The sequence below is a fragment of the Vulpes lagopus genome, chromosome 6, assembly GCF_018345385.1.
Source record: "Vulpes lagopus strain Blue_001 chromosome 6, ASM1834538v1, whole genome shotgun sequence".
In the NCBI taxonomy this organism is placed as follows: domain Eukaryota; kingdom Metazoa; phylum Chordata; class Mammalia; order Carnivora; family Canidae; genus Vulpes; species Vulpes lagopus.
Genome location: NC_054829.1, coordinates 13,488,394 through 13,500,404, shown reverse-complemented (window position 1 = coordinate 13,500,404; position 12,011 = coordinate 13,488,394). Strand labels below are relative to the sequence as shown.

Genomic DNA, 12,011 nt, shown 5'->3' with positions numbered 1-12,011 from the left:
CTGTGGAATGGGAGCATCTGGTTAGATTCAGACAAAACTGAAAATCCTTTTTTTTTTCCATTGAGGCATTTTATTTGCACATATGAATTACATCCCTAGAAAAAGAATCCCAGGATTTTCCCTCCTGTGTGTTTTCGTCTTGTTTCTTTGTGGTCCATGATGCCAGCTGAGGTTGTCAGTACAATGAAACCAAACTGGTGGGATGGGAGCAGGTTATTCTGCCATTTTTCTAGATCTTTCAGTTGTACATCAAATCTGGGGCTGATCACTCCACACTTGTTTAACCTGCCTGTGAGGTTCACAACAATTTTCCCAGCCTTGTGATCATCGATGATTTCAAATTCGCCAATGTAACCATGCTTCATCATCACAGTGAGAAATCAGACGATGACTTTGGAGCATGGCCTGATAAGAACCTAGCGCTTGCCTCTTTTTTCAGCATTGTTGATGCTCTTGAGAGCATCTGCCAGGACGTTCATGTGCACCATGTGGCTCCATCCAGGAGGCGTCCCGCCGCCCGGTGCCAAGGCGCTGCCCCAACCACTAAGCGGAGGCCCTGGGGCCGCAGACCAAGTCGGGCTATGGCCTCTCAGGGCGGTCGGCAGCTCCGGTTCCCGCCAGTACTGCGGCCAGTGCTCCACAGGCCGGACTCCCCCAAAAGTGCAGAGTGTGTGGCGGACCAGCATGACTGACTCTCCCCTACTTGGCTTAAGCCCCTCCCTGCCCCCCGCAAGGGCAACATCCTCCGCCCAAGAGGGCTCTGGCACCGAAATTGAGGCTCAGACTGCAGGATGGCGCTGATAGCCGACCGAAAATCTTTTTTTTAATCTAAAGATTTTATCCATTTATTCATGAGAGACACATATAGAGAGGCAGAGACACAGACAGAGATAGAAGTGGGCTCCATGCAGGAAGCCTAATGTGGGAATTGATCCCAGATTCCAAATCACACCCAGGGCCAAAGGCTGATGCTCAACTGCTGAGCCACCCAGGCGTCCCCAAAAACTGAAAATCTTGAACTTCTGTGTTTACTGAGTCTCAGAGCCAGGGCCAAGTTTGCTCTCCTGTGTCTGGGAAGACTGAACTTCTGGGGTAAATGCTTTGCAGGGGATGTTTAACATTCTGAAGAACCATCACAACTACTTCTCTGCTGTCACTAGACTCCTAGCTTGGATCAAATCTCAGCATGCTCTAGGGCGGAGGTTGGCAAACTTTTTTTTAAGGACCAGAAAGTAAATATTTTCAGTGTTGCAGGCCATATGGTCTCTGTCACTACTATTCAACTCTGCTACTGTAGCACAAAAGCAGATATAAATAGTACATAAATGAATGGACATGGCTGTGTTCCAATAAAATAATACTTACAAAATCAGGAGGTGGTCTGGATTTGCTAACATTTGATATAGAGGAAGGAATACAAAAGCTTAGGGAGGTAAGAATGTTGCAGCAGATTTTTCATATGCAACCTATATGTCTGCCCACCAAGAACAACCCCCTCAAAAGTCTAGAAAATAGTCCCTTTACAAAACCATTGAGAAATAACATTAAGGGCAACATCTACATCTTTGAAAAGCTCTATGATATCCTCCTGTGTAGATCAGGAATGGGAGACGTCTCCATTAATATGGGCTTCCTGATTCAATAGGGATCATCTAGGAAAAGCAGAAGCCAAGTAGCAGCACTTAAAAGAGCAGATTTGGGCAGCCCGGGTAGCTCAGCAGTTTAGCGCCACCTTCAGCTCTGGGTGTGATCCTGGAGACCTGGGATGGAGTCCCACATTGGGCTACCTGCATGGAGCCTGCTTCTCCCTCTGCCTGTGTCTCTGCCTCTGTCTCTCTCTCAAGAATAAATAAATAAAATCTTAAAAAAAAAAATAAAAGAGCAGATTCTTTTACCAAAAAAGGGCAGCAGGAAGGTACTAATAATCAGAATGTTCTGGCCTGTGGAGATTTCTGATGGTGACTAATCAATCATGGTATCTGAAGGAATGAAACAGATGAGTAAACTACTAGATTAGTGTTTGTTCTATGTAACAAAAAAACTCCAGACTTGGTGGCTAAGAAACTGACTTCAGATACCATGATGGAAAGTCACAGATTCTCAGCTTGTTTTCAGACCTGGGCCAATCATATACTTAGAGCCCCTGATTAAAGGGAAGGCTAAGTCTCATTGAAAAGGACCCTGTAGCAATGCCACAGCATATTAAGTACATCTTCTTCCAAATCAATCAGTGGCCACAAATGACTCAACTGAAGAAAAGGAAATACTCAAACATTCAGGAATTAGTAAACAGGGCTCTGAACTGACACTAATTCTGTCAATTCCATCCAATTCCTGAATTGTAGCATTTATACCTGGCAACTTGTAGAATCCACTAGACTGGTTCCATGATCCATGGGATAAAGGTCATTACAAGGAAAAATAAGTGCAAACTCCTGGAAATTTCTCTCTCTCAAGATAATAAATCAGATGCAAAACTGCAGGCTTGAGAATTGAAAAAAATCAGTGATACTACCAAAGACTTAAAATATGCACTAGTGATGGGATGCCTGGGTGGCTCAGTGGTTGAGCACCTGCCTTTGGCTCAGGACATAATCCTGGAGTCCTGGGATCGAGTCCTGCATCGGGCTCCCTGTATGGAGCCTGCTTCTCCCTCTGCCTCTGTCTCTGCCTCTATCTCTGTGTCTCTCATGAATAAATAAATAAAATCTTTAAAAAAATACACTGGTGAAAATATCTAACACGCTTAGACTTGCCAGTTTGGTCTATGTGAAATAAGATGGATTTTGTTTATTTTTATTTTTTTTAAAGATTTATTTATTCATATGAGAGAGAAATTGTCAGAGAGTGTGGTGGGGGGCAGAGGGAGAGAAGAAGACTCCCTGCCGAGTGTGGGGCCAAATTCAGGGCTCATCTCACGACCTTGATATCATGACTTGAGCTGAAATCAAGAGTCGAATGCTTAACCAGCTGAGGCACCCAGGCTCCCTTAAGAGGGACTTTAGATACTAACCATGGATAATAAATTTAATCAGGTAGCAATACTAACTGAAGCTACTCTTCCAGATCTTTACAAGAACAAACAAACACAGCCCCTAACATTTTGCATGCAGTTATTGCCCTAGTTAATGCTTTTTTCCTCCACCCCAACTTATAAGGACCACCAGAGCAGTCTGCTTTTACCTGGCTTGTATCTGTGCACACCTTCAAAGCCTTGCCTCAGGGCTATTCAACTCTCCTGTTTTTTTGCCATAATATAGTCCACAGAGATCCTGATCGTCTTGACTTTCCACAAAACATCTCAATGGTCCACTACATTGATGACATTATGCAGAATGGATCTGGGGAGCAGGAAGCAACAAGTACTTTAGATGTCTTAGTGAGACATAAGTGAATCAAGAGAGTGGAAGATAATTCCCACAAAAAATTAAGTGACCTGCCACCTCAGAAGCTTCTGGGGATCCAATTCTCTGGAATACATCAAGATACTCCCTTTAAAGGTGAAAAACAGTTTGCTGCACCTTCCATCACCTACCACAAACAAAAGGAGCAAAATGCCTTTTATGTCTTTTGGAAGTCTACACATTTGAGTTAGCTGCTTCTATTCATTTATCAAGTCGCTTAAGAGGCTTCCAGGGGACCAGAAGAGAAGGCAAGCTGATCTTCCACTTAGGCCTTATAATCTAGCAAATACAATGATACTCAAAGTGTCTGTGGTAAATAAAGACACTATTTGAAGTGTCTATATGAAGCCTCTGGAAAGCTATTCAAGGAGAATTGTACCACAGATCTCTTAGATTTGGGAGAAAAATCCATACCCTTCTTTATCGGTAACTATTTTCCCTTTGAGAAGGTGTTTCAGCCTTGCTACTTGGCCTTGGTAGAGACTAAATGCCTAACTATGGGATATCAGGTGACTATGTGTCCTAAGCTTCCTCCCTGAATCGCAAGTTACATGACCAATCTAACCATAGATTGGGTGTGCAGAGCAGCAATCTATGATCAAACGGAAGTGGTATATAAAAGACCAGTCTTCCACAGATTTGGAAGTCAGAAGTAATTTGCATGAATAAGTGGCTCAGAATCCAACAATACTTCCTGCTACAATATCTCTTCTCTCTCCCAGTCTATATCCTATGGCCTCACAGGTATTCTTTAATGATCAGTTGACTGAGGAAGAAAAAACTTGAGCCAGATTTACAGATGTTTCTATATAGTATATGTTGGTACCCATCTGAAGTCACTATAGCCCCACTCAGGGGTGACCCTGAAGGATAGCAGTAAAAGTAAAATTTCACAATGGGCAGCACCTTCAAGCAGTACATTTGGTTTGCCACTTTTGTGGTGAGAAATGACCAGATGGACAGATTTATCCTGACTCATTAGCAAGTGCTAACTAGTTGGATGATCAGTTGGGGACTGGATTCTTTCAGGATTAGAAAGAATGGAATTTTCCTTGATAGAAAATGAAACTTTCAAAAAGGGCAAGGTATGTGAAGATTTTTGTGTCCTACAGAATGTCCAAATCGTCTATTCCAGAGGAGACCAGTATTATGCTCTATGGATCTCAGAGAAGCCTCTTTTCCTAGCCAGTTAGCACTCACTCAGTGAGCCCACAGTGACAAAGACAGAGTTTATGCTAGACTTGGAAAACATAGATTCTCTTTTTCAGGGTTATCTTGCTACCACTACCACTACCGCTGAGTGTCTAATATGCTAACGGTAGAGATCAAGTGAACCTCTGATACGGTACCATTCCCTAGGAGGACCAAACCAGCCAACTGGTAGCATATTGATTATATTGGGCCTCTTCGATTATGGAGGAGGCAAAGATTCATCTTCACTAAAACAGACATGAATTCTGGATTTGCCTTCTATGACCATTATGATCCTGCTAGCACTGCCATCCATGAACACATGGGATGCCTTATCCACCATCACCAAATTTAATGCTTCTGATCAAGGAACTTATAACCAAAAATATGTAGCATTAGACTTATACCCATGGAATTAAGTAGTTTTATCACAACTCCCACTACTCAAGAGAAAGTTACTAAAAGAACAATTAATTAACAGTGGAATGGTTTACTGAAAACTAATTTATGGCACCATCTGAGAAACAATGCCCTCAAAGATAAGGGTTTTGTCTTACAGGATGCAACACATGCTTTGAATCACAGACCATTGTCTACTTCATAGCCGGATAACACAGGTCTGGAAATCAAGAAGTAGAAGTGAGAAGGACTCTTCTCACCATTCAATCTAATAACCAATTTGCACAATTTTGTTTTACATCCTGGCAACTCTGAGCAATGCTGATTTAGTCTTATCTCCCAAGAGCAGAGAGAATTCTTTTACTCGGGGACATATACCTCTCTGAACTGGAAGGCGAGAGTGCCACTTGGCCATGTTGGGCTCCTTGTGCCAGTGAAACAGCAGGCAAAGAGAAGGGCTGTTACTCTTCTGGCTAGAGTGATTGTTCCTAATTACAGAGGCGACACTGAGTTATTGCTACACACTGAGGGCAAAGGGGACTATATCTGAAACCCAAAGGGATTCATTGGGATGCTTCTTAGTTTTCCATGACCAATGGTAAAACTTAATGGAACAACCACCAGGAAAAAAATCAGGTAGAGATACTGAGATTTCACATCATTTAGCAATGAAGGTCTGGGTTACCTCATGAGCTAAATAACTCTAATTACCTGAGGTTCTGGCTAAGACAAAGAAAATATGAAATGGATACTAGAAGAGGGAAGTCAGAGATATCAACCATAGCCCATAACCAGTTACAGAAATAGGGACTATACATAAATGCTTGTTATGCATATATATAAACTGTTTACTTCTTATCTCTTCTTTTTAAATATTTTATACAAGTTCATTGGTGGTTAACTTTACAATTTAGTCTTAAGGTAAGAGAATATTCAGTAAGACCAAAAGTGAATTTGTTAGTAATGAATATAGTCAGCAATGGATACAATGACTGTTGGAGCTGTGTGTCTTCTAATTTTGGGGAGAGGTTGAGAATTTCTTCACCCGTACCAACTGCAGCTGCATCTCTTTGGTTAGAAACTTTTTGGGTAGAACACAAACATAATGTCAGTTCTGTGGTTATACCAAAGTTCAACTGTTCATAAAAAGATACATATAGATGCTAATTAGACTAAAGAGTAGTCTGTGCCAGTTATTACTTTATTGTCTTTTAGTTCCAAATCTACCATTTTTGGGGCCTCGTAGAAGATTTTTGTCTTTTGCCAGCAAACTGATACAAAGCTTTGCCAATAGAGGATGTTGGGAAGATACTACCAGTTCAAAGCAGGAGAAAGGGACTCTTCTAGTGTTGGATTTTACCTAGCCAGCCAGAGCACTGTTATGTGGGGAATCTGCAGCATTCTCTAACTGGGGCAGTACCCAGAGTCCCCTACCAAGGTCCCCTACCATCACATGATCCCAGGGTCCTGGGATTAAGTTCCGCATGGGGCTCCCCGCAGGGAGCCTGCTTCTCCCGCTGCCTATGTCTCTGCCTTTCTCTGTGTATCTCTCATGAATAAAGTCTTAAAAGAATAAAAATAAATAAGGCTACGACTGCTCTGTAGGCACAGGAGACTTATCTTGTGCCAGGGCCTCCTGGATAAAACTGGATCTTTGAAGGGTTATACAGTCATCGTATTCATACAGTCCTGGCTTTCAAGTTCCAGGTTACTTTTAAGTTCCAAAATACCAGCACTGAAGATATAAGACATTATTTCCAAATTTTAAAATAATCTGATAACTGGATAATTAACATCTTTTTTTAAAAGATTTTATTTATTTATTCATGAGAAACACAGACATAGGCAGAGGGAGAGGCAGGCTTCCCACAGGAAGCCTGATGCGGGACTTGATCCTGGGACTGTGGGAATACAACCTGAGCCAAAGGCATATGCTCAACCACTGAGCCACTCAGGTGCCCCTGAATCATTAACATCTTAGGGCATCTAGAGTTCTATTATTTTCCTACTTCTTTCAAGCTTTAATGGAGAGGACAATCAACTAAGCAAAGTTTCAACTGTGCAAATAATTCTTACTCTAGGTTCAAAGACTTTGTCTACAAGTGGAATGTGATCACTGGATTGGTTTCTTAGATTTGCCATTATAAGTTACTACAAACTATGTGGCTTAAAACAACAGAAATCTCTTCTCTCACAGTTCTGGAAGCCAGAGTCTGAAATCAAGGTATTGGCAGAATTACGCGCCCTCTGAAAGTTCTAGGAAGGAATTCTTTCTTGCCTCTCCCTGGCTTCTGGAGTTTCCCACCAATCCTTGATGCTCCTTGGCTTGTAGATGCATCACCTCAATTTCTGCCTGTTATTACATCATATTCTTCCTTTGTGTCTGTGTTTCTGTGTCTTCATAAAGCCTTCTTATAAGAACACATGTCAGTCATTCAATATAGAGTCCATCCTAATCCAGTATGACCACATCTTAGCTGATTACATTTGCAAAGACCCTATTTCCAAATAAGGTCACATTCAAAGGTATGGGGGGTTAGGACTTACACATATCCTTTTAGGGACACAATTCAATCCACATTAGACATGATAGTAATGGATTAGAATTTCCTTCTATACATCACAAATCTAAGAACAATGAAACTAGAAATCCTTTCTTTTAAATAAACATTATAGCTTGCTATCAATAAAAGAATTATAGTCCTTACCAAAAAAGAAAAAGTTATTCAAAAAGATGTCTTCAAAGCTATCAAACAAGAGATAGTTGTATATGATGATTTTGAGGAAATACAGAAATAGATTATATTTGTATCTTTTCACCTTACTCAGACTAGTATATAGTATAGTTAGGGCCTTTTGAACATCTGGGAATACTTACACAAAACGAATTACTTTTGCAACTCAATGATAATAATGGACTTTTGTTTTGACTTTTTTTTTTTTTTTAGGATTTTATTTATTTCTTTGGACAGGGAGAGCATGAGCATGAGGAGGGGCAGAGGGAGAGGAACAAGCAGACTCCTTAGCAGACTCTTTGCTGGGAGCCTGACATGGGGCTTGATCCCAGGACCCTAATCCCAGGACTCTGAGATCATAACCCCAGCTGAAGGCAGACACTAACTGATTGAGCCACCCAGGCGCCCTGTTAAGACTGTTTTAAAAAGAAAGATTATGGGGCACCTCGGAGGCTCAGTCTGTTAAGCGTCTGCCTTTGGCTCAAGTCATGATCCTGCAGTCCCAGGATCTGCCATGTTGGGGCTCCCTGCTCAGTGGGAAGTCTGCTTCTGCCTCCCCATCCCACCTCCCCACTTCTGTTTCCTACTCTCTAAGTAGATACATAAAATCTTTAAAAAAATAAAAGAAAGATTAAGTATTGCATTTTCAAGTTTCCATGCTGAAAGTTTCTCTATTTTAAGAAGTATTTAAGCAATTTATTATTAATTAAAATAAGGTAAGACAGCTATATTTTTATAATTTCATCTTTTTACTTGAATATTTACAAGCTTTGTACTTAGTTTCAATGATTTTTACTTTTTAATACTTCTTTTGACTTATGAACACCTTAAGAAAGAAAATACAGGGGTGCCTGAGTGGCTCAGTCTGTTAAATGTCTGCCGTCAGCTCAGGTCATGATCTCAGGGTCCTAGGATCAAGCCCTACATCGGGTTCCTTGCTCAGTGGCGAGCCTGCTTCTCCCTCTCCCCCTTCCTGCAGCTCCCTTTGCTTGTTCTGTCAAATAAGTAAATAAAATCTTTCTTTTTTAAAAAAAGAAAAAAAAAACAGATATTTAACTGCATACAATTTCTTTTTTCCCCAAAAAAACCCTCCAAATATCTGTATTGCCCCACTTTTTTAAAGATTTTATTTATTCACTTGACAGAGAGAGAGAGAGAGAGAGAGAACAATCAAGGAGAGCAGTAGACGGAGAGGGAGAAGCAGACTATCCACTGAGCAGGGAGCCTGATTGGGGCTGGATCCCAGGACCCTAAGATCACAATCCGAGCCGAAGGCAGACGTTTAACCCGACTGAACTACCCAGGCACTCCTGTATTGTCCTTTGATTGAGTATTACAATCATATCTTGAAGGAAGAGTAGACTTTTTAAAGAGCAGACTTTAAAAAATATGCCTGGCAATAAAGAAAAACATCAAGAAATAGACTTATGTATCTTGCCTGGGTTCTAGATAAAGGGAAAAATCATACTTGGGGATTCACAAATTCAGGGTGACTTATACAAATCTTAGATTTCAAGTTACACTAATTATAGGATTTATGCAATCCTAGCTAAAGAAATCCTTTGTAGTTCTGGATGGTAGCAACTTAGGCACTCAGGCACAAAATCACTCTGGAAGAACACCTTTGATCCAGACCTCAGAAAATCCCTATAGGTAAAGAAAGCCCAATTAAACATAAGCTTACAATCCAAATTTTCAAGCACGAAAGAAAATGGAACACCATGAGGGAGTCAGCAGGAAAATAACCCCAAAGCAGTAGAAAGAAAAACACAGCATAGTCAGATCCCAAAGGATGTCAAATAGCTAGATTTTATTTATTCATGAGACACAGAGAGAGAGAGGCAGAGACACAGGCAGAGGGAGAAGCAGGCTCCATGCAGGGAGCCTGATGTGGGACTCAATTCCAGGTTTCCAGGATCACACCCTGGGCTGAAGGTGGCGCTAAACCGCTGAGCCACCCAGGCTGCCCCTAGATTATATATTTCTTATCTGATAGGTAAGGATTAAAGACATAAGAGAGGAAAGCTAAAACACAAACCAGGAATAATATGTTATAAAAAAAATTCTAAGGAAATTTGAAAACAAAATTTCTATAAATGAGAATTATCAAAATCAAATACCTAATATGTAGGTTACACAGCAGATGTGAAGGAGAAAGAGCTGCTAATTACTCAGCCATCAAAAAGAATGAAATCTTCCCATTTGCAACAGTATGGATGGAGCTAGAAAGTATTACACTAAGTGAAATAAGTCAGAGAAAGAAAAATACCATATGATTTAACTCACATGTGGAATTTAAGAAATAAAACAAATGAGCAAAAGGAAATAAAGAGAGGCAAGCCAAGAAATACTCTTAACTACAGAGAACAAACAGATGGTTGCCACCACGGTAGGGGGGTGGGTGGGATGGGTTAAATGGGTGATGGCAATTAAGAGTGTACTTGTGTTAAGCACTGAGTGTTCTATGTAAGTATTGAATCACTAAATTGTACACCGGAAACTAATATTATACTATATATTAGCTAACTGGAGTTTAATGGCACAGAATCAAACCATAAAAAGCCCTTTAAACATTCAAGTTTGCAGGGGTGCCTGGATGGTTAAGTCGGTTAAGTGTCCGACTCTTGATTGCAGCTCAGGTCATGATCTCAGAGTCGTGCTGGGCAAGGAAGGAGCCTGCTTAAGATTCTCTCTCTCGCTCTTTCCCTCCTCCTCTCCCCACTTCCATGTGCTCTCCCTATCTAAATAAATAATTTAGATTTGCAAAATCAGCTAGAAACAGTTAACAAAATGGCAATAAACACATGCCTACCAATAATTATTTTAAAGTAAATGGATTAAATGCCCCAATCAAAAGACAGTGTAGCTGAATGGATAAAAATATAAGACCCATCTATATGCTGCCCACAAGAAATACATTGTACAAATAAGGTCACACACAAAATAAAAGTGCAGGTATGAAAAAAGATATTCTAGGCAAATGGAAACCAAAAGAAAGCTGGGTAGCCTTACTCTTATCAGATGAAACAGACTTTAAAATAAAGACTGTAGAGGCACCTGGGTGGGTCAGTTGGTTAAGCAATTCAGGTCATGTTCCTGGGGTCTTGGGATTGAGTCCCAAGTCAGGCTCCCTGCTCTGTGGGACTCTGCTTCTCCCTCTTCCTCTGCTGCTCCCTCTGCTTATGCTCTCTCACTTGTGCTCTCTCTCAAATAAATAAAATCTTAAAAAAAAAAAACTATAATAAGAGACAAAGAAGGTCAATACATAATGATAAAGGGGTCAATTCAACTAGAGAATGTAACATTTGTTAATATTTATGTATTCAACAGAAGAGCACTTACATACATAAAGCAAATATTAACAGATCTAAAGGGAGAAGTAGCAATACAATAATTATAGGGGTCTTTAATACCCCATTCATATCAATAGATAGATCATCTAAACAGAAAATTAATAAGGAAACACTGGCCTTAAATGGCATGTTACACCAGATGGGCTTAACGCATATTTACAGAAGATCCCATCCAGAAACAAGAGAATACACATTCTTCTCAAGTGCACATGGAACATTCTCCAAGATAAATCATATGTTAGGCCACCAAATGACTATTAATAAATCTAAGAGGACTAAAATCATATCAAGCATCTAATCCAACCACAACAGTATGACACTAGAAATTAATTACATGAAGAAAACTGGACTCACAAATACATGAAGATTAAACAACATGTTACTGAACAACCAATAGGGGATCCCTGGGTGGCGCAGCGGTTTGGCGCCTGCCTTTGGCCCAGGGCGCGATCCTGGAGACCCGGGATTGAATCCCACGTCGGGCTCCCGGTGCATGGAGCCTGCTTCTCCCTCTGCCTGTGTCTCTGCCTCTCTCTCTCTCTCTCTCTCTCTCTCTCTGTGACTATCATAAATAATAAATTAAAAAAAAAAAAACAAACTGAACAACCAATAGGTCAAAGAACTTAGAAATAAAAAAAATACTCTGAAACAAAAATGGAAATATACCAAAATTTATGAAATAGAGCATAACAGTTCTAAGAGGTAAGTTTATAATGATAAATGCCTACCTCAGAAACAAAAACAAATCGCACATAAACAACCTAACTTTATACCTCAAGGAACTAGAAAAAAAAGAACTGAAGGCCAAAGTTAGTAGAAGAAAGGAAACAAAGATTTGAACAGAAATAAATGGAGGCTAGAAAAACAATAGAAAAATCAGGGACACTAAGAGCTGGTATTTTGAAAAGACAAAATTGACAAACCTTTAG

At 40.4% G+C, this 12,011-nt stretch overlaps 1 protein-coding gene and 1 pseudogene across 8 annotated transcripts in view; both read right to left on the bottom strand.

Annotated features, from left to right (window-relative positions):
- EML5 (EMAP like 5) overlaps positions 1 to 12,011 on the bottom strand; it is a 183,838-nt gene that overhangs the window by 51,567 nt on the left and 120,260 nt on the right. The window contains exon 22 of one of the 8 annotated variants that reach the window (XM_041758316.1): positions 3,194 to 3,341. The exons of the other annotated variants lie outside the window; for them this stretch is intronic. Coding sequence (XP_041614250.1) covers positions 3,313 to 3,341 — 29 coding nt within the window. The 3' untranslated portion in view covers positions 3,194 to 3,312. Of the gene's footprint in view, positions 1 to 3,193; positions 3,342 to 12,011 lie in introns of those variants that run through there. 8 annotated transcript variants of the gene reach the window in all.
- On the bottom strand, positions 96 to 488 carry LOC121492958 (annotated as a pseudogene).